General features: G+C 43.6%; 2 protein-coding genes across 3 annotated transcripts in view; one reads left to right on the top strand and one right to left on the bottom strand.

Annotated features, from left to right (window-relative positions):
* Nucleotides 1-25,293, top strand: part of cdh6 (cadherin 6) — a 54,383-nt gene that overhangs the window by 25,121 nt on the left and 3,969 nt on the right. The window contains exons 2-11 of the mRNA XM_088402255.1: nt 6,081-6,445; nt 11,798-12,092; nt 12,885-13,004; nt 15,596-15,763; nt 16,772-16,959; nt 19,054-19,307; nt 23,093-23,229; nt 23,908-24,029; nt 24,653-24,770; nt 24,839-25,090. Of these exons, the coding sequence (XP_088258381.1) occupies nt 6,212-6,445; nt 11,798-12,092; nt 12,885-13,004; nt 15,596-15,763; nt 16,772-16,959; nt 19,054-19,307; nt 23,093-23,229; nt 23,908-24,029; nt 24,653-24,770; nt 24,839-25,090 (1,888 nt within the window). The 5' untranslated portion in view covers nt 6,081-6,211. The remainder of the gene's footprint in view (nt 1-6,080; nt 6,446-11,797; nt 12,093-12,884; nt 13,005-15,595; nt 15,764-16,771; nt 16,960-19,053; nt 19,308-23,092; nt 23,230-23,907; nt 24,030-24,652; nt 24,771-24,838; nt 25,091-25,293) is intronic.
* Nucleotides 19,042-25,293, bottom strand: part of drosha (drosha ribonuclease III) — a 98,668-nt gene continuing 92,416 nt past the window's right edge. The window contains exon 33 of one of the 2 annotated variants that reach the window (XM_088402250.1): nt 19,042-19,281. The gene's annotated coding sequence lies outside the window, so the exon portion shown is untranslated. Of the gene's footprint in view, nt 19,282-24,368; nt 25,170-25,293 lie in introns of those variants that run through there. The other variant, XM_088402251.1, reaches the window with a different exon arrangement.

Here is a 25,293-nt window from a genome sequence, read left to right as displayed (position 1 = left end):
ATTGGCGACTTAATTAGGCTCCGGGTCAAATTGACCCAGGATGTTATTACTATTCCAGAGAAACAAACACATCACATGGGTATAAATTATTGTTTTTGTTTCTTTTTGAGTGTGTTTCCAATCGAAAAAAAGAGTTGTGATAAATTTGCACATCCCCGGGTCATATTGACCCAGAGACATTATTGTTATTCTTGAGAATTAACATATTTCCCTCGTTAAAACAAAGTATTTAATTGGAATTATACGCATCCCGGAAACGTTTTGGCGACGAAAGAAGCCCCGGGTCAAATTGACCCAGGATGTTGGTATTATTCCAGAGAAACAAACATAACATATAGGTATCAATTATTGTCTCAGTTTCTTTGTGAGGTGGTTTTCAGTGAGAAAGCAGACTTGTTGACACTTTTGGACAAATTCGCACATCGCCGGGTCGTATTGACCCAGAGACATTATGGTTGTTCTTGAGCAATAAACATATTTCCCTGGTTAAAACAAAGTATTGAACTTGGATTATCCGCATTCCGGACACGTTCTGTTGAATTTTAGGCATATTAGGGCGACTAAACACCCCGGGTCAAAGTGACTCAGAGGCATTATTGCTGCTCCCGGCAAGTAAACATAACAGGAGGGTTAAACACATTGAAATCAGCCATAATGATCACTATTCATTTACGGGCCACTTTATGATCCAGCTGAGGCTCTTTCTTCTTCTTAATGCTATTAAGTGCAGATAAAAGCCGAAGAGGGGTAGTGGTGCGTTCAAAAAGGCTCATTTACACCCTTTTTATACACGGCACACATTTGCCGTTTTTGTTTTTTTTTTTCTACGAGACTTGCACTCGTTGTCCTCAGTTGTCATGGCGACGCAGGCCCGATTGATCGCTGACACAATCGATGTGTTCACGGAACGATGGCCGCGTGGTCAAACGGGGAGCGGGACTCCGGGAAACGGGGAGAAAGGCCGCAAATATTCCGTCCAGGGCGGTCAGCTTGGACGCTAGCCTGAGTGCTTTGGACTTAGGCAAAGATGCCCGTCTCAACACTTTTGTCCAAATAGGATATTTGATTTACTGTCCGCTCCCTGCAGATGTCCCAATACTTTTGTCCATCTCCACATTTCATCCATTTCTTACAGTCTTAATACTTTTGTTTAGATTTACATTTTTCACTCCACCCATCCCCAAAAAACGGCATCATTTAAAAATATATACCGTGTATTCCAATACAGCATTTTCCTTAAAATGTCATCAATTTAATGACAATTTTCTGTTTTTTTCTCATCTTTGATTGTAACTCTGTTCCAAGAGCAGTATCGGCAACAAGTAGAACAGTATCGGACACTGGTAATGACTGCTACTTCAAGTTTCGATACCAGCAATCGGCTTGATACCAATACTTATTTTGGTAATTGTTTATCTCCCAAATTTTTGGTTGTCAATTAGAAATAGGCACTTTAGTATATTTTATATATATATATATATATATATATATATATTTATTTATTTATGTAAAGGGTATAAATACAGGTGTCATGCCGTGAGCTAAAAGTGTTTATTGCAAAGTCACGAGTGGAAGGTCCCATCCAGCGCGCCTCCATCTTGTCACGGCGGGCATTTTGTCGTCCCCGTAGCATTCCCGGCCGACGCTGACATTTTTATTTTATTTTCCTTTTATTTGACGCGGCCAAATAAAGTCCCGCCGCCCGGCCGTGAGAATTACGGGGGCAGGGAGCGGCCTCCGGTCTTTGACAAATGTGGTCAAGGGGCGCGAGCGCTCCTCGGGGACGCGGCGACGGCGCCGCGTAGCATTAGCTTTTCCGCCGTGACATTATGAAGAAATCCATGGGAAAGGCCGAGGCGCCGGGCCGGGCCGGGCCGGCCTCCCCCGGGGCCCGGCTGGTATTTTCCAGCCGGTGCGGACCTACAGCTAATCGATAGTTCCCCGTCCCGCGTGCTCCCGGCCGCCGTCAATTAAGTCAATTCATAAAGTCCGGCGCGCGCCGTCATTTAGTGCGTTGGGATGGCGGGGGACGTGGAATGAATTGCCTTTTCTCCACAAGCATATTTTAACCCATGGTTTTGTCATGTTCTTCCAAGATTTAGCGTTCTCTGAGTGACCCAATACTTTTGATGAATATTGAGAATTTATTCATGCAAATTTCTAGCTCTTATGTTCAATACCCACGTTTTTTGTGTATTTTTTGCACATTTTTAGCTTTCGGTACGTGACCCAATACTTTTGCTCAGTCCACTTTTGTCAGATTTTTAGCAAATGTGTGGCTTTTTTTGCACTGTGTCCACATTTTTGGCATTTCTTGCCATTTTTTTAGCTTTTAGTAAGTGACCCAATACTTTGCTCGGTCCACTTTTCGACATTCCTGGCAAAATGCTTTTTTTGCTCCATGTCCACGTTTTTGTTCGTTTTCAGCTTTTTGTAAGTAACCCAATACTTTTCCTCAGTCTGCTTTTCTAGCAAATTTCTTGCTCTTTTGCGCAATATCCACATTTTATGTCATTCCTTCCCATGAATTCATATTTCTTTGGTAATCGGACATTAAAAGGACGTAAAAAGTCACATGTCCTCTACTTCCTGTCGTTGGTGTCCCGATTCTTGATTCTAAAATGTCCATTTCTTTCAACTTTCGGCTTCCATTGAAATCCGTGGACATTATCACCGTCGCAAATTTCCCCATCCAGAAGAGGGACGCGAGAGGGACGGCGTATGGTCATTTGGTGTCTCGGGGTGGCAGCGCGTCCCCTTCCACGGGCACGATTAAACCGCCGGCTCACTTTCACCTGCTTCCATCAGCACCTCCGTCACTGACCCCGAAGCTCTTCTTCTTTTTTTTTTTTTTGAAATCCCGCAGCGGCTGCTGATCCCGGCAGAGGACACATGCAAAGTGAGTGGCTTTCAGAGCCAAGCGGAGCCGTCATGCATATCAGCTTTGGCCTGTGCAAGCAAAGCAGGCGGCTCGGGGGGAGGGAGAAAAAAAAAAAAGGAAGGGAGGACATGCTGTAAAGTGCAACGTAGGGATGGGGGGGGGGCTTCAATTTGCCTCATAAGGGGAAATGAGGGCACGGTGGCCTGGCGGAGACAGTAATGGATGGACCCGCGTCCCCGGCGGACTGCTGACACCGCTCTGACAGGACGTCCCCTTTTTGCTATCCCCGAGAACTCAGCTGCCGTCACAGACTCGGTTCCGCGCTCACGTTGAACGAGACGGACGTCCGAAGAACTTTGGTTGTCTTTTGATGTTTGGGTGAAGTCTGGAAAACGCCGATGGGTTTCGGGTAAAACCGTGGTTGCGTCGCTTCATGGTTGAAGGACGCCCACCGTTCCGTGACTTCTTTATGATGTAAGGCCTCGCAAGAATACACAAACAGAGAGGGACCGTCTGTGCTGACCCGGATCCACGTAAACCGGCTTCAGCCGGTGCTCATTCGTGTATTTTTTTCTCAAGATTCGTGTGATAAAGTACGCGCCGCATCCGTCAAGCACGGGCCGATTAAAAGTTGTTTTCTTTCCCAGTTCTGGCTAGGGGAACAGTGGACGTAATGGGGAACCCGTCCCGTAATTTGTTAATCTCAAGAGAAAAAAACTTGAATTTTAATTTCTTATGGTTATTTGTCAAGGGCAAAAAGGATACGTCTTCCAAAAGACAATTTCACACCGGCAATTTTCAGTCTTCCCTCTCTCCAGCCACTTGTCTGAGAATATTGAAGAGTCCCCATGCCAACTCTGAGAATTTTCCTGTCCAGGCCATGCCGAACGCTCCGAACGCGGTCTCATCCTGATGCAACATGGCTAGAAGACTCCAACAGAGAGGCTTCAAAGAGGGTTAATCATATTACCGTGCCACTTCAGCTGGCCCCGCCACATAGAGGACTGTGAGCTCTTGTCTCGGAGTATGAGAAAATCGATTCCTGAGTCATCCTAGTGGTTTCCTTCTGGTGGAATTTGTCCAGAACACCTCACCGGGGAAGCGTCCAGGAGGGCTAACCGTATTCCCGAGCCACTTCAATCGGCCCCTCTTGATCTCCACAACAAGCGACTCTAGTCTGAGAAACAAAAACAAGCATCCCCGGTGGTCTGCTCTCATTGCAATTTGGCCAACCTCACCAGGGAAATGTTCAGGAGGCCTAACCGTGTTCCTGAGCCACTTCAAATGCCTCCTTTTTATGTAAAGGACAACCGAACAGGCTGTCCTGCAATTTTCTCTGTACAGCAATTTGAAACATACTCATGATCCATGCTTCTCTCACGCAATTTTTTTTATGGATAGCCCCCAAATCCTTCAACCCGTTGAGAAATATCCAACTCATCAGTTCCCTTCATCGCGCACTGTGGCGCCCCGACGCCTGTTGTTTCCAAACATTCTGAAAAGGTCTCGTCTGTTTATCCCAACTCCCACAAGTGGTGACTTTTAACCAAGAGACACTTGCGATGACATCATCACACCGACGCCCGTCCCCACGTCGGCCGCCACCTCTCCTCGCCCCGTTTTTCTCGCTCCATTTACCGCCTTCCCTTCGGAGCCCTCGGCCGCGCTTCAGCGTGCAGGTCAGGCTACTTAATTCATGTGGTTTTCCATCCCCGCCGCCCCCTAGTGGACCTCCTTCTGAAATTGGACCGACAAAGGAACAATTGAGAACAAATACATATACGTTTTTTCCCCGTTGCATCCTGCACCACTTCTTTGGCCCGCCACCCACGTGCCCCCCCCCCCCCCCCCCCCCCATTTACTGTAAAGCGCTATCTTGCAGTAATGAAGTGAGCTTGACATTGCTGTGGTCATTCTGTTGCTCGTGATAACAACACGCGATGCTTCCAAACAGATAGAGACTGACCCCCCCCCACCCCCACCCCGCCCATCTCCCGCCTCCCCGAAAGCCGCCCGCCATTCCATTATGCGATGATTCTCAGACTGGATGCAGATAAAGTGCAGTCGCATCCGCGTACATCCAAGTGCGGCTTTTCTAATCTCTTGTTATCAACAGAGGCCCGTCCATCAAACGGCAAACACATGAATGCGCAAGCGGTCCCGCAGGAAGTGTCCATCAAAGCCCCACAAGAAGTTTGAAAGCTCCTTTCATGCGCTCGCTACAAATCTCAAGTTCCGGTTGTCTTTGTTCCGTTTCCGCAACAACTCCGACATCAATGAGCTGTTTGAGAGGAAAGCTCGTGCGCGCTTCCACAAAACTGCCATACGTTTTTTTTGTTTTGTTTTTTTTTTTTGCGAATACCTTCAGGCATCTTTGCAAATAGGTTCAAACACACCTGTAGCTAAAAAGTGGAAGAAAAATTTCCGTAACGCGGCGTTGAAGTGGAAGTACAAATATGATCTACTTTTTCATTTGTATTTTATCTACGATATGCCTGCACGTACAAAAATTTTACGGCAATTTTCCGGCGCAGGGTATGCACGCGTGCAAGTCAATACCCTGTTGCATTATGGGATTGATACTATATTTTTAGCATTTATGCTATAAGTATGTCCGAACATATTTGCAAATATGTTGAAACGCACCTAATTTTTTTCCTTTTTTTGTATTTGAACTACATGACTGTATATCAATAACTTCGAAACACATCTAGCGTATTTCCCATAATGCCACAGATTATTCATATGTACAAGTCAATATCTGATGGCAGTATTGGGAAAAATTTGTGTCACCACAACAATTAGTCAAAGTTATTTATCTTCTCATCTATTTTTTAATTGCGCTTCAAAATGATATCAACGGTTATAAACCGAGCTATCATTTAAGAACTATTGCTGAATACATTTTTTGTAATCTTGATATGCTGCTTCCTTATTCAACAAGAATTGTCCTGAATATGAAACGAGTCCAAACAACACTTAAATAAAATCTTAAACCTGAGTTCTCCCCATCGACGACATCGGTCGAGAACCGTTTTCAACCGTTCGTATCGTAGTCCGGAAATTCAAGACCAGGTATCTTGCGTGCTGAGGGTTTCAAATAAGCTGATAGCATTTTAAAGGCGGTATTTGGCCACCGACTGCACTCGACCGCTTCGGTCTGAAATTTCTCATCCCGACGTGGTTTTCCCCAATCCAGGTGCCGGTGAGGGCTCACTTCCTGCTTCCGCTCGAGTATGGCGAAAGAAACGTCACCCTGACCCGAAGAACGCTCGAGACAAAGCGCCGCGGGAGGAAGGGGGCGTGCTTGAGGACCCGGGCCCGGTCGCCATGGATACGCTGTGCCTGCTGATGGCGCTGTGGGCCGCCGCCCAGCTGGGCGCGGCGCCGGCCGCGGCGCTGAGGCCTCCGCGAAGGAACGCGGCGGCGCACAAGATGTCTGGGGGCCTGAGCGGACAGGACGCCAACGGGGTGCCCCTCAGGCGCTCCAAACGGGGATGGATGTGGAACCAGTTCTTCCTGCTGGAGGAGTACACCGGCAACGACAAGCAATACGTCGGCAAGGTAAAACGCCCGCGGCGGATGCTCCTTGGGGCTGGCCGCGTCGTGAGTGACTCGCCTGTTTTCTGATGCGAAAAAGGCGGCGCCGACGTTCAAATGCTCGCGTCGTGGTCGGCCGCGCGGCTTTCCAAGAAAACCATCTCCCGTCCGGCTCGCCGTGGCAAGGTCGGACGGGAAGAAAAGCGCTTTTGTGCGTGCCTCTGAATGGAGCCCGCTACTTTGCATTCCGCCGGCGCCGATAGACTCGGGATAGACTCCTTCCAGCGAATGAGATAGGGCCGCGTACGTCCTCCCGGAGGCGGCCGGCCAGCCGGTTGTGACTTTCAGCGGGCCTCTAAAAGGATTACATCGCCGCGAACACAACAGGTCTAAAAACCCACAGCCAGAAAACAAAGCGCCTATCAAAGGCGCTTAAACTTGCTGAAGATAGAGAACTTCTCATATATATATATATATATATATATATATATATATATATATATATATATATATATATATATATATATATATATATATATATATTATTCTCTCTCTCTTGCTCTCTCTCTCTCTCTCTCTTTCGCTCTCTCTCTCTCTCTCTCTCTCTCTTGTTGCAATTTATTTATATATATATATATATATATATATATATATATATATATATATATATATATATATATATATATATATATATATATATATATATATATATATATATATATGTGTGTGTGTGTGTGTGTGTTTTGACGAAACCAGGCTAATGTCATGATGAAAGTAAAAATTAATTTTTGACAAACATGTTCAAGAAGATTCTCAAGGTTTTGACTTTCATTTCCCAGAAGGCAAAAGGTTCATCAAGCAATCGAAATTCAAAAAAGAAATAGATCATTAAAATTGAAAAATAAGTCGGTTTTCAAGGTCTAGCTTTCAACATTTGGGGTTTTCAAAATTCAAAGAAAAAAAATTCAAACTCCAAAAGATTAAATTACTCTAGACACAAAATCACAACCGTAAAAGCAGCCATTTTTTTCTGAAAATTACACTAATATATTTATTTTATTTATGTTAAAAAATTTTGAAAAATTATACATTACAAACAAATTTATTGACAAATTAATTAAAAAAGGTTCCATATATATATATATATATATATATATATATATATATATATATATATATATATATATATATATATATATATATGTACACATATGTGTGAATCTTTGGCCGTTTTTCACAGTGGAGCAAGGCGAGCGGAGTCCGCCAGCGGTTTTGTAGCGGCGGGGGTGGAGGTCGTCTAATGTTGCCTCGTCAGCCGACGGCGGGGAGTTTGCGCCCGCGGCCTCTCATTAGCAGGCCGGCCCCGGCCGCACGCGGGCCTCGCAGGGCCTCGCCTTCCCGTCACCAGGGGAACGCAATGTTTGTTTCTTGCGTGACAGCGCGCCGACACGCACGAGCGCGCGCTTCGCGGCTCGTGGCAAAGTGCTTGTGTTTGTGCGGCCAGTATTTGCGGGCCCTGGTTGACCCCTGATGCGTTTTGTAATTTTGTAATTTTTGTAATTTTGTCATTTTGTCCCAAAAAAACAGACAAAACCAAAAAAAAGCCTCACTCTACATTGTCGTTTTACGTGAGGAAAATAAGCCCTACTATACATGGTATTTTTATTGGGGGGTTTTTGGGGGGGGGGGGGCGAAAAAAAATAAAGAATGACAATATACGGTCATTTTTTTTGTTTTTTTTTCGAAAAATGTGGGCCAAAAAGCCTTGGTTGATTTGTAAGAAAAAAAAGCCTTACTATATATGGCCATTTTTTGGTGGAAAAAAACCCTTTCTATACATGGTCTTTTTCTTTTTTTTTTTTTTTTTTCAAAAATAATAAGCCTCAATCTACATTGTCTTAGTATGTAAAAAATAGCTTTACTATACATGGCCAATTTTTGTGAGAAAAAAAAATATATATTATATATATATATATATATATATAAAATTCATGATGGTTTGATGTCAAGATTGTGTGGTGAGAGGGATGGGGGGGCATGAGTCAACGGGGGACAGAAAGGGCGCTGACTTTTAATAACGCTCATCTCTTTTGCGGCACAAGGAGACGCAAAGATGAGGATTCATGACCCCCAAGAGCCCACGTGATATTAATATCATAATGAACATAATAACGCGTACTTATTTTGTGTGATCTTGAACCCGCCGCGATCAAGCCGCACATTACGTGAGCCGGCCTTAAGCTTAGGGGAATTAACGCCTTCATTTGCTTTCATTCGAAGCTCTGGCGTGCAAAAGGGGGGGGGGGGGGGGGGGGGGGCGTTATATTTGTGCCACAATTACTAGCGCGCGGGAAAAAAAATTGAGCGGAGAAAATCAAACTGAGCGAGCGAAAACAGATTTTGAGCGCCGAAAAAAAGGAAAAGAACTTTCTCGCTCCAAATTCCATTTTGCTGGCTCGCAGTAGCATTCTCGCGCTCAACATCTCGCTCTCGCTCGCGATAACTCCTCCCTCCCTCCCTCAACATCGCGTTTGCTCGTCGTGCTCTGCGCTCGCTCAGTTCTGCTCACGCGTTACGTTTGTCCCACAAAACCAGCCAATCAGAGCTTGTAAAAGCACTTTGCGAGATGTTGAGCGCCAGAATGCTATTGCTAGCGAGCAAAATGGAATTTTAAGCGAGAACTTTTTTTGTGTGAAAACAAGCCTTACTATAGACTCGTTTTTTTTTTTTAAAAAAAGTCCTACTACAGACTGTTGTTTTGTGAAAAAAAGCCTTACTAAAAACTCGTTTTTTCAGAAAAAAAGCCTTACTATAGACTTGTTTTTTTTAAAAAAAAAAAAAGTCTTACTACAGACTGTTGTTTTGTGAAAAAAAAGCCTTACTAAAAACTCGTTTTTTCAGAAAACAAGCCTTACTATAGACTGTGGTTTTTCGCAGTAAAGTAAGTAAAGTAAGTAATTATGCATTTTGTGCCTAAAGTAATCGTTGCTCTAGAACAGAGGTGTCAAACTCATTTTTGTCGCTGGAACTTCCTTCATTGGGCCAATATGTTGAGGAAACCAAGTCGATTTTAAATTGTCTCATAGTATTATGACCGTACACAACAAATTGATGGCTCCGTTGTTTTGAAATCAGAAGTAAAACAGCCCATTTATTGTTTACATTACTGTAACAGAACAAACCAAAAAAATCTCAACTTTATTTTTCATTATACACGACAAGCTAAAGTCTAGCAAGGGTCATGGAAATTTACATGATTTACTTTCGCGGGCCACATGAAATGACTTTGCGGGCCGGATTTGGCCCCCGGGCCTTGAGTTTGACACCCTGCGCTCTAGAACTTCCACACCTCACTGACCCATGAATGCATCGTACCCGACGCGATTGCTAATATACTTCTGAATATGGAGCGTAGTCGAGTACTTGACTACCCCATGGAATCCGTCCATCATTCTCGGCCCCTTCTTTCGTCAAACAAACGAAATCGGGATGGAAGGTGGAGACGATTCGCACTCGCAAAACTCGAAACAAAACCGCTTGAGCATGAGGGAGGCCATGGCGTTGAGAAAAAAAACAAAACAAAGCTATAAGCTTGAAGTGCGCACGCTTGATGCGCTTTCCAGCTCAGCGCACATTGCTCGCTCGCTAGCCGGCTCGGCGGCCATCTGGCCGCTCCGAGGCGGCCAGGACACCGGGCCCGCCAGGCTAACTGGCTAATTGCCCCGAGCCCCCCGCCCCCAACCCCCTTCCGGCGCCATCTTCCCGGCCGGGAGCCACCCGCGTCCATCGGCCGCCGACGTTTACTGCGCTTCCCAAACCAAGATGGCGTGACGCGCTATTATTAGTTTACTTCAAACGGGAATAAAAAAAAAAAAATCATAATTAAAACACATGTGACAGCTCACAACTCGTTGAGTGCCAATGACGGATATAGCCGTCAAAGATCAATTTTTGCTGCGAATGAGCTCATTATTCTTGAAAAAAATTGTCTGAAAGAAACCAGACATCAAACATATCCTTTTATTTATTTTACAGTCTTATTATACAGTGTTTTTTATTTTCGTAAAAAAATTGTGATTTCCATATTATAAATCTTTGAAATCTTCATGAAAATTTGTCTGAAAGAAACCAGACATCAAACATATCCTTTTATTTATTTTACAGTCTTATTATACAGTGTTTTTTATTTTCGTAAAACTTGACAATTACCTTTGTGGTGTGATTTATGCTGCCCTCTGGAGCAGGAAGTGGGAAATGCAGGGTAGGCGATGAAAAAACTTCCAACAAAATGGGTTGGAAAAAGATTGTATGATTTTACGATTTTTAAGATGTCACTTCAAGCTTCTTCAGAAAAAAAGCGCGAAACTCTACTTTAGTCCACCTCTTTAAATTTCAGAATCGTTGCGTTTTTAAATTCCACATCTTTTGGCAATTTCAGCTCCCTAGTTTTAATGGATTCTTTTATATCATATAAAATCAAAGGAATTTCAATCATTTGTAACATAATGCCGGGTCAACATGATATCTTAAAAAAAAAAGAAAAAGAATTGTCCTCAAATATCCAAAAATCCCTTAAAAAAAATAATAAAATGATATAGATATATATATATATATATATATATATATATATATATATATATATATATATATATATATATATATATATATATATATGGCTAACGCTTGTCCAGCTGCGCCACTGGAATTGTATTTTCAATGGAAATTGACGGGCCGCGGGCGGGCTCCGGCGACCTCGTGAACGCGGCCGCATGGATTTCCGGGACGCTTCCCCCGGCGAGCCCGGCGGGGCGTCCGGGGGATCGATGGAGCGGCCGGGCCGCGCAGGAATGACACGGGCAAACGCGCCGCCTCGCTCGTTTCAACTCGGAGATTTTTTCTCCGGAGGTCGCCCTTTTAAAAACGTCATTCCGGTCTCAAAGTTTCTTTTTCAAGCCGATAAGGTTTGCGCACTGGATGTTTTCAAACAGTTTGAGGTTGCAAACAGATGTGACCCTAATCCTAACCCCCCCCCCAAAAAAAAGCTGCGGTGTCCAAATGGCGGCCCAGGGGCCATTTGTGGCCCATTCTCCATTTTTAACCATCAAACTGGCTGACTGAGGTTGCAAAAAGACATAACTGCCCCCCCAACATAAATATATACTAGATTTTAAAAAAAACGAAAAAAAAAAAAAATGGTGTTCAAACCACGGCCCGGGGGCCATTTGTGACCCACTATCCCTTTTCAATGGCCCGCAGCCTATACTTTAAATTACATTTACTGCTAATATATGCATATATATTTGATATCACACAATATATGTATACATGTTTTATATCACACATACGTCAAGACTTTTTTCCCGCTCCGCATTTCAGCTCCACTCGGACTCGGACCGCGAGGACGGCAGCGTGCGCTACGTGCTGACGGGCGACGGCGCCGGCACGCTGTTCAAGATCGACGAGAACTCGGGCGACATCCACGCCACCAAGCGCCTGGACCGCGAGGAGAAGGCCTACTACGTGCTCCACGCCAAAGCCGTCAACCGCTTCACCAACGAGGCGCTGGAGGGCGAGTCCGACTTCATCATCAAGATCCACGACATCAACGACAACGAGCCGCGCTTCACCCAAAACCCTTACAGCGCCACCGTGCCCGAAATGGCCGACATCGGTCAGTAAAAAAAAAAATATAATACTCGAGTCATTTTAAAGGTGTCGCCCGCATGTTTCCGCAGAAACAAGTGCGGCATTAGCACGTTAGCGCATTAGCATCTGCCCTGATGGATGGAAGCTTCTTTTTCAACAAATGAGCCAAGATGGCGGCTCGCGTGCCTGTTTCTATTTTTGCACTCGTCGCCCATTAAATTTTTCCCCTCAATTAATTTGCCGTCGCGAGTAATGAGGCAACAAGGCGGCCCCGCGCGGGGGCTAGCGTTTAGCTAACCCTTCATTTGCTTTCCGGGCCTTGGGTGGGGACCTCAAAACCATACAAAAACAGAAAGACATTTTGCCGTTCATATTTGACTAACATGACGAAAAAGGCTACACATTTAACTCGTTCAATTCCAAAGACGCATTTTTATGTCATTTCCAAGAGTTTTGAAGATTTTTTTTTATGATATCACTAGGGAAAAAAACACGAGGGAGCTAAAATTGCCTGCAAAAGTAACCTTAACCTTAACCTCAAATTTTGGACCGTATGAAACCATTGTAATTACAATTTTTGACAGGCATTTTCATAGCATTTATTTCACCGATTTTCTGGCGATTTTTGCGATATCCCGTCGAGCGGCGGTCAAGCTATGTCAGCAAACAGAAAAATCTTTGTTGACGAAGAGCTAGCCGATCGGAGGCCGGCGAAAAAAGCGTCAAATCCGCAAATCCGCTCGCTTCCCAGAAACTCTCCATAAATCCGCGAAAGAAAATGGCTGACGTTTTTATTTTCTCTATTTCCACCCTGCAGGCACTCCCGTCATCCAGGTGACGGCGCTGGACGCCGACGACGCCACCTACGGGAACAGCGCCAAGGTGGTCTACAGCATCCTGGAGGGGCAGCCTTACTTCTCCGTGGACCCCGAAACCGGTCGGTGATGGCGGGAAAAAACAAACAAACAATTAGGGTGCGGCAGTTCTTTGAACAGCTAGCAAAAATGGCGGCGTGACTTCGGCAGCTGGGGGCGGGAGGGGCGAGGGGGAGAGGAGGTCGTGGCGGGATTTGCACGCAAAATGTAGCAGCTTGCTAACTTTAATCATTTATGCGCGCGCCGGATCCCCGACAAAAGGGAAAAAGAATTTGCCATTTGTAAATTAGCGGCTGGATTAGCAGGAATATGCGACGTGGAAACCGGCCCAACGAACGCGTTTTGACTAACGCTTTGAGCGCCAATGACGCGTAAAGACGTCAACGGGAACACGACCAAAGAATCCCATCGATGTTGACGTTTTGGTTTTTTTTCATAAGAATTTTTTTAAATGTTTTTTTTTTTTTTCTTGTTTTGGAGCCAGCACTTTTTGCAGTGTGCATCCCTCATAGTGATGAGAATTGAGGTAATTTTTTAATGTGCTTTTTTTTTTTTCTTGTTTTCGGTTCGGCACTTTTTGCAGTGAGCATCCCCTATAATGATGACAGTTGAAGGGATTATTTTTTTCTAGATTTTGGTGGCAACACTTTTTGCAGTGTGCATCACTAATAATGACATTTTTTCAAGTATTTTTTTTTGATCCGGCACTTTTTGCAGTGTGCATACCAAATAGTGACAAGATTTGAAGGTCAATTTATGATGTTTTCATTTTTTTTCCCTTTTTTTGGTCGTGTACCTTTTACAGTGTGCATCCATAATAGTGATGAGAATTTAGTGTTTTTTTTTTTGATCAAGCATTTTTTGCAGTGTGCATGCCAAATAGTGATTTGAAGATTTGAAGGTCAATTTTTTTATGTTTTAATTTTTTTCCTATTTGTGGTCGTGCACCTTTTACAGTGTGCATTCCTCATAGTGACGAGAATTGTTTTTTGTTTTTTTTTGATCCAGCACTTTTTGCAGTGTGCATGCCAAATAGTGACAAGATTTGAAGGTCAATTTTATATGTTCTATTTTTTTTTCCTTTTTTGGGGTCGTGCACCTTTTACAGTGTGCATCCCCAATAGTGACGAGAATTTAGTTTTTTTTTTTTCAATCCAGCACTTTTTGCAGTGTGCATGCCAAATAGTGACAAGATTTGAAGGTCAATTTTATATGTTCTAATTTTTTTTCCTTTTTTGGGTCGTGCACCTTTTACAGTGTGCATCCCCAATAGTGACGAGAATTTAGTTTTTTTTTTTTTTCAATCCAGCACTTTGTGCAGTGTGCATCTCAAATAGTGACAAGATTTGAAGGTCAATTTTTTTATGTTTTAATTTTTTTCCTTTTTTTGGGTCATGCACCTTTTACAGTGTGCATCCCCAATAGTGACGAGAATTTCGTTTTTTTTTTTTTTTTCGATCCAGCACTTTTTGCAGTGTGCATCCCCAATAGTGAGGAGAATCGAAGGTAATTTTTTTTTATTTTTAAATAAAGACGTGACGATAAAAAGTAATTAACGATCAGAAATGTTAATTTGCGCAAACGATCCACGTAACGAGGGGCATCGATCACTCTGCGACGATCCCCGGAATGAAAGTGGCGCTGCGCCCCGGCCGCAAACGGCGGCGCGGCGACTTCATTACGCGCCGCATAAATCTCCTCGGTGAAACGTCGTTAATTCCGCCCGACTATTTTGAGGGGCGCGCTGGGATGTTTGATGCGCCGGCAAGGAAGTTCATTATCTTTACGATGACGCGCTATAAAGCCGCCGTCAATTACGCGCCGGGAGGCCTCGGCGCACTCATTCATTATTATTATTACTATTATTATTAAAAAAAAAAGAAAATTAAGAAATAATTTGACCAGCGCTCGAATGAAGGGAACATTTTTTTCTGATCGATACCAGTATGATCGATATCGGCCGATACAGACACCGCTAGTGCTTTCGGTACTAGGAATGGGAAAGTACCGATATCAAATATTGGTATCATGCCATTACCAATACTCGGTATCGGCTGCTCTTCTTCTTAGAAGAATCGAAAATTGTTATTAATTACATGAAATTTTGTGGGAAATTGATATATTGGACTCATTAGGTATTTCTTTTTAAACGATCCCTCATTGTTTTTTTTCAAATAGTATCAAATATCATTTTATTCAGACCAAAAACAGTACAAGTACTCAACACCTGAGTAATTTGATACTATAAAGATGGGATACCAACTATTGATATCGGCCTGATACCAAGTATTGGTACAGACACCGCTAGTACTGCATTTGTGATATGAAGGATGAGGACGTACGGATATCAAATATTGGTATCGGGTTGTATAGACAGGTATTGGCGAGTACCGATACCAAGTATTGTTATCAGGCCGATACTTGATCGACCGCTTTCTTGGAGAAGTTTTACACCACATAGAAATGTAGAAATGACAAATTAGAAGAATGGAAAATTGCCGAGCTCTAATTGTTTGTTTTGGGGTTGTTGTTTTTTTTTGGGGGGGGGGTGGATTTTGGGTATTAAATAGTGGTCTCTGATATCACTTTATTCAGACCGAATACATAAATCGAAATAAGAAAGCCGTTATTATCTTTTGGTTTGCGGTCACAGGCATGATCAAGACGGCGCTGCCGGGCATGGACCGCGAGGTGAAGGACAAGTACCAAGTGGTGATCCAGGCTAAAGACATGGCCGGACAGATGGGGGGCCTCTCGGGGACCGCCACGGTCAGCATCACCCTCGCAGACGTCAACGACAACCCGCCGCGCTTCACCAAGAGTGAGTCGCATTGCCGGGCCGAGTTCCACTTCATTTGCTCTTCATTTGAAAAGAAACCTACGGGACCCCTTCTGCGGCGTTGCGACAACCAGTTGATATTTTGCGGGCGCGAGTCTGTGGAAAAGTCGATGATTTACAGCCGGCCGCTCAATGAGTCATGAGACGCTCACGCTCGGTGGGCGGGCCACAAATCATGACGGGAGAATGCCGAAAATACGCTAACGTTAGCCAAAAATATACAGCCTGTCATTCTTGGCAGGCTCACGTATTTTGCCTTTTTTTTTTTTCTCCCCCATCTGTCACGTGTGCTAGCTTGAAAACTAACAATAGCTTTTCTTGTTTTGTGCACTTTTCAGTGTTTTTACACCCTGATTAAAACAAAAAAATGTTTTGGATAATGTTTTTTGGGCAAGAAAAAAAATGTGATTTTTTTTTTTAACTTAAAACAACAAAATTTGCCAAATTTTTCTCGCCAGCAATTATTGCTGTTTTTCAGTCAGATTTTTCTTAAAACAATTTGAGAAAAAAAGTCATGAGTTATGTTTTCTAGACAAGTAAAAAAAGTTTTCTACTTAAAACAACAAAATTTGCCAAATTTTTCTTGTCAGTAATTTTTGCTGTGTTTTTCACTCAGATTTTTCTTAAGACAATTCGAGAAAAAAAGTCATGAGTTATGTTTTCTAGACAAGTAAAAAGTGTTTTGCTTAAAACAAGAAAATTTGCCTATTTTTCCTTGTTTTGTGTCTGGGAATAATAAGAAAAAAAAGTAAAATTATGTTTTCTACGCAAGAGCTTTTTTTCTGCTCAAAACAACAGTTTCCTAATTTTTTTCTGTTTTGGGTTAAGTAGTTTTTGCAGTGTTTTTGCTCAGATTTTTCAATTCTCAAAAAAAAAAAAAGTCTTAAATTATGTTTTCTAGGCAAGAATTTTTTTAGAAAAATTGCGCCGGGTCTCTGGAAATCTACAAAAAAGGATGAATAGGGATTTTTTTTTTTTTTTTTCGGTCAGCCCTGTACGAATTCAGGGTGCCCGAGTCGACGGCGCTGGGCTCGGTGGTGGGCGTGATCCGCGCCGCGGACAACGACATCGGCGAAAACGCCGAAATGGACTACAGGATCACCGGGAGCGACGGACCCGGGATGTTCGATATTGCCACCAACCGCAGCTCGCAGGAGGGCGTCATTGTGCTCAGAAAGGTCAGCCACGCATCACCAAAGAAAATTTCGTGCTAGCTAGGCTAGGCTAGGCTATGCTAGCAAAAAATATGTTAGTGAGTCCATTTTTTCAAAGCCTGGTACTTTATATTTATATTTTTCATGTTTGCTAAAGAAAGTTCTCAAAATGGCTTGGCAATTACTTTTGGTATTGAGTAAAAGTATTCAATTACTTTAGGTAGTTAAATACAAAGTAAATCGATCATTTGGGGTGATGGAGTTCTAAAGTAATTGATTATTTTGTATAAAAAAGTACTAAAGCAATTCACTATATTGGGTATTAAAGTGCAAAAATAATCAATTACTTTTAGAAATCCATTACTACAGTATTCCATTACATTTGGTAAATGAATACAAAATAAATCAATCACTTTAAGTAATGAAGTTAAAGTAATTGATTATTTCGTTTGAAAAAGTCCTAAAGCAATTGACTACATTAAGAATAAAAGTGCAAAAGTAACAATTACTTTTAGTTTAAGTATTCCATACTTTAGGTAATGAAATACCAAATAAATCAATTACTGTCGGTCATGAAATCTAAAAGTAATTTATTATTTTTTATGAAAAAATACAAAGCAATTGACTATATTAGCTATTAAAGTGCTAAAGTCGTTGATTACTGTATGTAGTAAAATAATCAATTAATTACTAAAGTATTCATTACTTTAGGTCAACTGAATACAAAATAAATCTTTTTCTTAAATCTAAAGTAATTGATTTTTTTGTCTGAAATCGTACACAAGCAATTGATCATACTACGTATTGAAATGCTAAAGTACTCGATTACTACAAACAAAAAAATTCCAACCAACGTAAAAACGTAAAAATACGTCTTTGGGATTGAATGAGTTAATTCATGGAAACTCTTTGTGGCGTGTTCACGCTAAATGCGTTTTTCTGATACTTTTCGTTGGACGGCAAAGCACCGTGACATCATTGCCCCGTGTTGCCGTAGCAACGCTGCCGGCAGAACGCGCAAGTGAGTGTGTGTGTGTGTGTGTGTCCTTAGATTTGAAGCAGCTAATTAAAGGAGCTGGTCAAGTGGGAGTAAGGCCCATCTGGGCTCTTAACGAAAGACGCCGCCCAAAGCGTTGACGTTAAACAAGGGTGGGCAAAATATGGCCTGCGGGTCACGTACGGCTCACTGAGCCTTTTACTTTTAGTAATTACTGTAGTAATTAAGTATTTTTCATTAAGTATTACTTTGGTACATTTCATATAAAGTACTGTACTTGATTACTCTGGTGCCTAGTGTCATTGATCACTTTAGTATTACTAAAGTACTAAAGTAATCCGTACTTTAGTACCGAAGGTAATCAATAACATTAGGTACTAAGGTAATTGATTACTTTAGTGATTGATTACTTAGTGTAATCCCTTTTTAACACCCTTTTCTCTAAAGTAATTGATTACGCCAGTACCTAAAGTAATTGATGGCTTAATTTCTGTGGTAACTAAAGTAATCAGTCGCTACTTTTAGTACTCAAATTACTTTCGTAATGAAGTATCTAACAAATTCATGTACTTCATTTCTAAAGTAAGGAATTACTTTGGTACCTAAAGTAATTGATCACTGTAGCGACTAAAGTAATCCGTCAGTGTAGCACTAATAGTACCTCAATTACTTTGGCAATATAGTATTTAATGCAATCATTTACTTTAGTACTTGTAATTCCTAAAGTCATCAAAAACTGGAGTACTTGATTACCTAAAGTAGTTGATCACTTTGGTACTCAAGTACTAAATCAATAACTTAAGGTACTAAGGTAATTGATTGCTTTAGTGATTGAGTACCTACTCACTTTAGTACATGTTTATGTATATTAGTATATTAGTACATAGTTTATGTCAAAAAATTGATTACTTTGGTTTTTTTGAAGCTCTTGATTCAAACCTACAGTCCAAAAACTGTTTTTGACCCTCCAAAAGGGTCTGAACTTGTGGGATCCACCAAATCGGTCCCCACAGAGACAGTGAAAGCCGGCATCGGGTCTCACTTCACACACACGCAAAAATCCGATCGATTCCACTCCAGAACTTCAGAAGTGACGTTTAATTTTTCTGGTTTGGCTCCAGCCGCTGGACTTTGAGCGCAAGCGTCAATTCACCCTACACGTTCAAGTGGAGAACGTCCACGTCAACCATCGCTTCTTCTCCATGGGCCCCTTCCGGGACGAGGCGTCCGTCAGGGTGACGGTGGAGGACGTGGACGAGCCGCCCGTCTTCCATCACGGCGACTACGACATGAAGGTGCGGGAGGACGCCGCCCCCAACACCGTCATCGGATCCGTCTCCGCCACCGACCTGGACGTCAAGCGCAGCCCCGTCAGGTAACAGCCTCGGCTGAGCCAAGGCGAGCGCTGGCGCGGAAAACTTCGAGGAGGCGCCCCGAATCAGACGCAGGATCGGTCAAATGTGCGTCTCGATAATCGGCTAAACTCTAAACGACAGTGCCCCCGCTGTCACATCGAGGTACTGCAGTTTTTGGTTAGTTTCGTTAAACATCCAGGAGGCGCCCCAAATCGCGTCTCAATAATCAGCTCAACACTGCCCCCGCTGTCACATTGAGGAACTGCGGTTTTTGGTTGGTCTTGATAAACTTCCACATGGTGCCCAAAATCAAACACGGGATTGGTTAAGAGCGCGTCTCGATATTTGGCTAATCTCTACTCAACACTGCCCCCGCTGTCACATTAGGGTACTGCGGTTTTTGGTTGGTTTTGTTAAACTTCCGGTAGGCGCTCAAAATCGAACACGGGATTGGTTAAGTGCGCGTCTCTTGGCAAAATTGAATTTATAAGCGTGAATATGAGCCCTCATGGGGAAATTCGCTCATATAATCATTCCATAAAAATTCAATGAATCGGTGAGTCATTGAAATGAAAAGTATTGTAAAAAAGGAGGAGGCTTCAGGAGGATACAACTTACTTGGAGTTCACTCTTGGACTTTTTCAGGAAATGGGGGGGGGGCTTTTTTTTTATGATGCGCCGAGGGAGTTGGCTCTCAAGGTTGAAGTTCTCGCACTTTATTGCAGGTGTCAAATATGATATGATTCTCTTTTATCGGCCATCGTCGGCAGGCGAGCTGGCCCGTGGCATTTGGAGGAAAGGGGCTTGGGTGGGTGGGGGGGCCGCGACACCCCGAGGGGGAAGCAGCTACAGGAATGGGAGGGGGGGCGGTTATCTTTATTACGAGGATGATGAGCGGGCTTTAAAGCTGGCCTACCGATGAAAATTTCAGTTTTGCTGCTTTGCTGTCATCCAAAGACGTTTCGGGCCGCTTATCTCTGCGCTCGCGTTTGCCTCGCTTTCAGCTTTTGCGCTTGAACACGCCTCACGCTGATTGGATGGACGGACGAATGGATGGATGGATGGAAAAATAATTGGATGGGTGGACGGGTCAAGTGGTGGTAAGATTGGAAACGGCTAAATGAGTAGATCAGAGCCATGGATGATGGATGGATGGATGGATGGATGGATGGATGGATGGATGGATGGATGGATGGATGGATGGGTGGGTATGGCTAATGATTGGATGGATGAATGGATTTGGCTAATGAATTTGATGGATGGATGGATGGATGGATGGATGGGTATGGCTAATGATTGGATGGATGGATGGATGGATGGATGGATGTATGGATGGATGGATTTGGCTAACGATTGGATGGATGGATGGATGATGGATGGATGGATGATGGATGGGTATGGCTAATGATTGGATGGATGGAAGGATGATGGATGGATGGATGGTATGGCTAATGATTGGATGGATGGAAGGATGATGGATGGATGGCTATGGCTAATAATTGGATGGATGGATGGAAGCATGATGGATGGATGGTATGGCTAATGATTGGTTGGATGGATGATGGATGGATGGCTATGGCTAATGATTGGATGGATGGATGGGTATGGCTAATGATTGGATGGATGGATGGATGGATTTGGCTAACGATTGGATGGATGATGGATGGATGGATGATGGATGGGTATGGCTAATGATTAGATGGATGGATGGAAGGATGATGGATGGATGGATGGTATGGCTAATGATTGGATTAATGGATGATGGATGGATGGCTATGGCTAATGATTGGATGGATGGATGGGTATGGCTAATGATTGGATGGATGGATGGATGGATTTGGCTAACGATTGGATGGATGGATGGATGGATGATGGATGGATGGATGATGGATGGGTATGGCTAATGATTAGATGGATGGATGGAAGGATGATGGATGGATGGATGGATGGTATGGCTAATGATTGGTTGGATGGATGATGGATGGATGGCTATGGCTAATGATTGGATGGATGGATGGATGGATGGATGGATGGATGGTATGGCTAATGATTGGATGGATGGATGATGGATGGATGGCTATGGCTAATGATTGGATGGATGGATGGGTATGGCTAATGATTGGATGGATGGATAATAGATGGACGGATGGATGGGTATGGCTAACATCTGGATGACACGGTTCATGATTAGACGGGTGGATGAATATGGAGTATGAACTAAACGGATGGAGGAATGGACTGGGTATCAAAGCAAGCATTTAGCACTCCATTCATCCAAACATCTATTCACCTGCTTGAAAAGTTATCTTGTTCCAGATTTTTGTACGCTCTAGTTCAATTTGAATAGCAACAACACATGCTTTCGCAGAAGAAGAAAAACGAAAAGCTCAACATACAAAACAAATCCTTTGACGCCTTCGCGTAACTGAAGTCGGCTTGAAATTTTGCGCAGTTTCGGAGGCATATTTTTCCTCCTTAGATGAAAAAGATAGAAATAAATGGACTTCATAACCTGCGCGGATGTGCGCGTGTGCTTCCAGTCGCCGGGTAATTGAAGCGTCCTGTTTTGAATTTGCAAGCATTTAAGCGGCGGTGGCAGCAAAGTGTTGATGAAGTCTTTTGCGTCGCTCCACTTGGACTTGTAAAAAGCAATTTGCGCCCTGCTCAACAAACATGGCCTCTCTTTTCAAAGATGACTCCATGCAAACAAAGTCTCTGAGGTCTTTCATTTTTCTCCGTATTCCCCCTGTCTCCGTTTGAAACCCAGCAGGAAGAAAAGAAAAGGCGAGGTCGTGTGATTCACATTTAAAGGGGGACATCGTGTGGGAAAAAAGTGTTTTTTTTATATTAAAATGTACAAATGAGGCAGAGTTGTCGTCAAGTCCGGTGTTTTCTAGTCCGAGAAAAGTTCAAGTCAAGGCCAGAGCCCGAGTCCAGTCAGAGTCACTGAGTCAAAAGGTCCGAGTCCCATTCTCATCGTCCACAGGGTCGAAGCATAAGTGATTCAGGCCCGAGTCCACAAGCTCTCAATCCAAATCAAGTTCGAGTTCACAAGGTCAGAGTCCGATTCCAGTAAGCCACATAGGTCCAAGTCCGAGACTCATAGTCCGCAGGGGTGAAGTACAAGTGACAAAGGTCCGATTCTTAGTCAGGTCCGAGTCCACAAGCTTTCAATCCTAATCAAGTTTGAGTCCACAAGGTGTGAGTTCGAGTCTAAGTCTGATAGTCCACAGGGTTGTAATACAAGTGACAAAGGTCAGATTCTAAGTCCGGTCCGAGTCCACAAGGTCTCGATCCAAGTCGAGTTTGAGTCCACAAGGTCGGAGTCCGATTCCAGTCAAGAGTCACAATGGCCCGAGTCCAAGTCTCACGATCCACAGGCTCAAAGTACAAGTGAACAATTTTAAGACAGGTTCGCAAGTCAAGTTCGAGTCCACTAGTTTTGAATCAGAGTCAGAGACCAGCCAGTCACGAAGGACTGAGTCAAGTCCGGGTCACAAAAGTCCGAGTCCACAAGATCAATGTCAAGTTCAGCTCACAAGACCAGTCCAGTCACAAAGGCAGACTCCAAGGTTCATAGACCACAGGGTCGGAGCACACGGGACGAAGGTCTGAATCAGGCCCGAGTCCACGGTCTCAGTAATCAATGATGGTAAAACCAAATATTATAACCCCGCTTTGAGACCGTGCTTTGGCGCCACCAGGTTATAACCAAGCCGACGGCTATTTTGATTGCAAATTTGATCGAAAATTATTTTGAAGTTGCTGAATTTGAAAACTCATTTCCTGTGTGCGTCCACGGCAGGTACTCGATCGACCGGCGCACCGATATGGACCGCGTGTTCGACGTAGACGCCGTCAACGGCTCCGTGTTCCTCCTCCGCGAGCTGGACCGCGAGGAGAACGCATGGCACAACATCTCCGTTGTTGCCTCCGAGTTCAGTGAGTCAACACGTGTTTGAAACCTCATTCTTTTAACTCATTCACTACCACAGACGGCTGTAGACGTCTTTTTTTTCGGTCGGGGTAGGCTTTATTAGGCCCAGTTGCCAAGAAATTGAAGGAATTTGATGTATGAAGCTTTTCTTCAAGGATTATATAGACGTCAACTGTCACTGTAGCGACGCACCTCTAATCAAGCGCGAATGAACTCATTCAATGGCAAAGACGTATTTTTACGTTTTGTTCTTTCAATCTGAGCTATTCATATTTTATTCAACATTTAGAAGTTTGGAGGGCTCTAAAATTGCTGTTGTGGAATAAATGAGTAATTATTTTAGTGCTTATTTATCTAAAGTAATCCATTACTTTAGTACTTAATTGATTTATTACGTGACATTTTTAGATGCTCCTTTAGCCAAAAACTTTGAAAAAAAAATTGGAAAGAAAGATTAAAGGTCTCGAAAAACATAAAAATATGTTTTTTGGTTTGAATGAGTTAATACTTGAACAAAAACATACCGCAAGGCTGAAAATATACATTTTTGAAGAGGTGGTTTTGTGAATCATTGATTTTGTCAAGCAATTTCTTTTTTAAATCCTCTGGATTCTATAACGACGAATAAATACGCCCTTGGGATTGAATGAGCTAAGGTAATTGTGCCTGTGCGCATTTCCCAGACAACCTTCATCAAGCGAGCCGCGTCGCCGTCTACATCAGAGTGCTGGACGTCAACGACAACGCGCCGACCTTCGCCACCAACTACGAGACTTTCGTGTGCGAGAACGCCAAAGCTAATCAGGTGGGCCGGCCTCCCCATCGTGGTTACGCATTTTCCTCCTCGATACATCTTGGTGGTTTGGAGTCGTGGCATTTAAAATGATAGTGTCACATGATATGATAGTTATGTCCTCCCTGCATGTCCTAGAATTTTCTCACAATCTGCCATGATTTCCGCTAAAAAGTCGAAGTTAGTTAAAAAGTTGTGGAAGATGAAGAAACGGAGCAGGTGAGGAACTAAACGCAAAAAGCATTTCAAGTTAGAGTTTTCTCGGCAAAATAGAGCAATATGAGAAAATAAATGACATATCATTCATGAAAAAAAAAAGAGGACCCGAGCTTGAGCCTTGAGGAACGCCTCTCGACTTATATCCACGACTTTATGATTTTACTTGAAACAAAATACACTGGTAAACATGTATACAAACAGCATTTCAATCGGTATTTGCTATTCATTAGCCTAGCAGAAGTCTTGTACTGAAAATCTATTCAACATTCTTTGTATTTACCATATTTTCCGGATTATAAGGCGCAACTTTTTTCAGATGTGAGCCCTGCCGCTTATCAGCAGGGTTTTGTTTTTGTTTGACACGACATATGAGGTAGGTTAATCCCCGGTTCTTGCCCCATTGCGCACGGTTCCAGAGAATCCAGACGGTGAGCGCAACGGATCCAGACGAGCCGGTGGGAGGCCATCACTTCTTCTTCAGCCTGGCCCAGGAAGCCAGCGGCAAGGCCAACTTCTCCGTCCGCGACAATAAAGGTAGCCCGCCTTCCATCTTCTCTTCAACTCCGGAATCGACCTCGTTGTGACGTTCCCGGTGGTTCCAGATAACACGGCCTGGATCCTGACGCGCAGGAACGGCTACAACAGCCTGGTGAAGAGCGCCTACCACGTGCCGGTGGTCATCTCGGACAGCGGGAGCCCCGTGCGGAGCAGCACCAGCACGCTGACGGTGCGCGTGTGCACGTGCGACCGCGAGGGCAACATGAAGCTGTGCAACGCCGAGGCGCTGACGGCCAGGGCCGGACTCAGCACCGGGGCGCTGGTGGCCATCTTGCTCTGCGTCATGATCCTGCTCAGTGAGTCGTTATTCGCATTTCGCGGGCCAGATAAAGTTGCGATGTGGGCCGGATCTGGCCTTGAGTTTGACACCAAACGCTTGAAAAAATTTGGGAAAAAAAATTATCAATAAATAAGTACTTAAGATTGAATATTTGGACCAGGGGTGCCCAAGCCCGGTCCCTGAGAGCCCCTAACCAGCCTGTTTTCCATGTGACCCTCA

This window comes from Hippichthys cyanospilos, chromosome 19, assembly GCF_059441005.1.
Source record: "Hippichthys cyanospilos isolate Australia breed blue-spotted pipefish chromosome 19, RoL_Hcya_1.0, whole genome shotgun sequence".
In the NCBI taxonomy this organism is placed as follows: Eukaryota; Metazoa; Chordata; class Actinopteri; order Syngnathiformes; family Syngnathidae; genus Hippichthys; species Hippichthys cyanospilos.
Note: the sequence above shows the minus strand (reverse complement) of the source record. Positions and strands in the feature narration are given on the sequence as shown.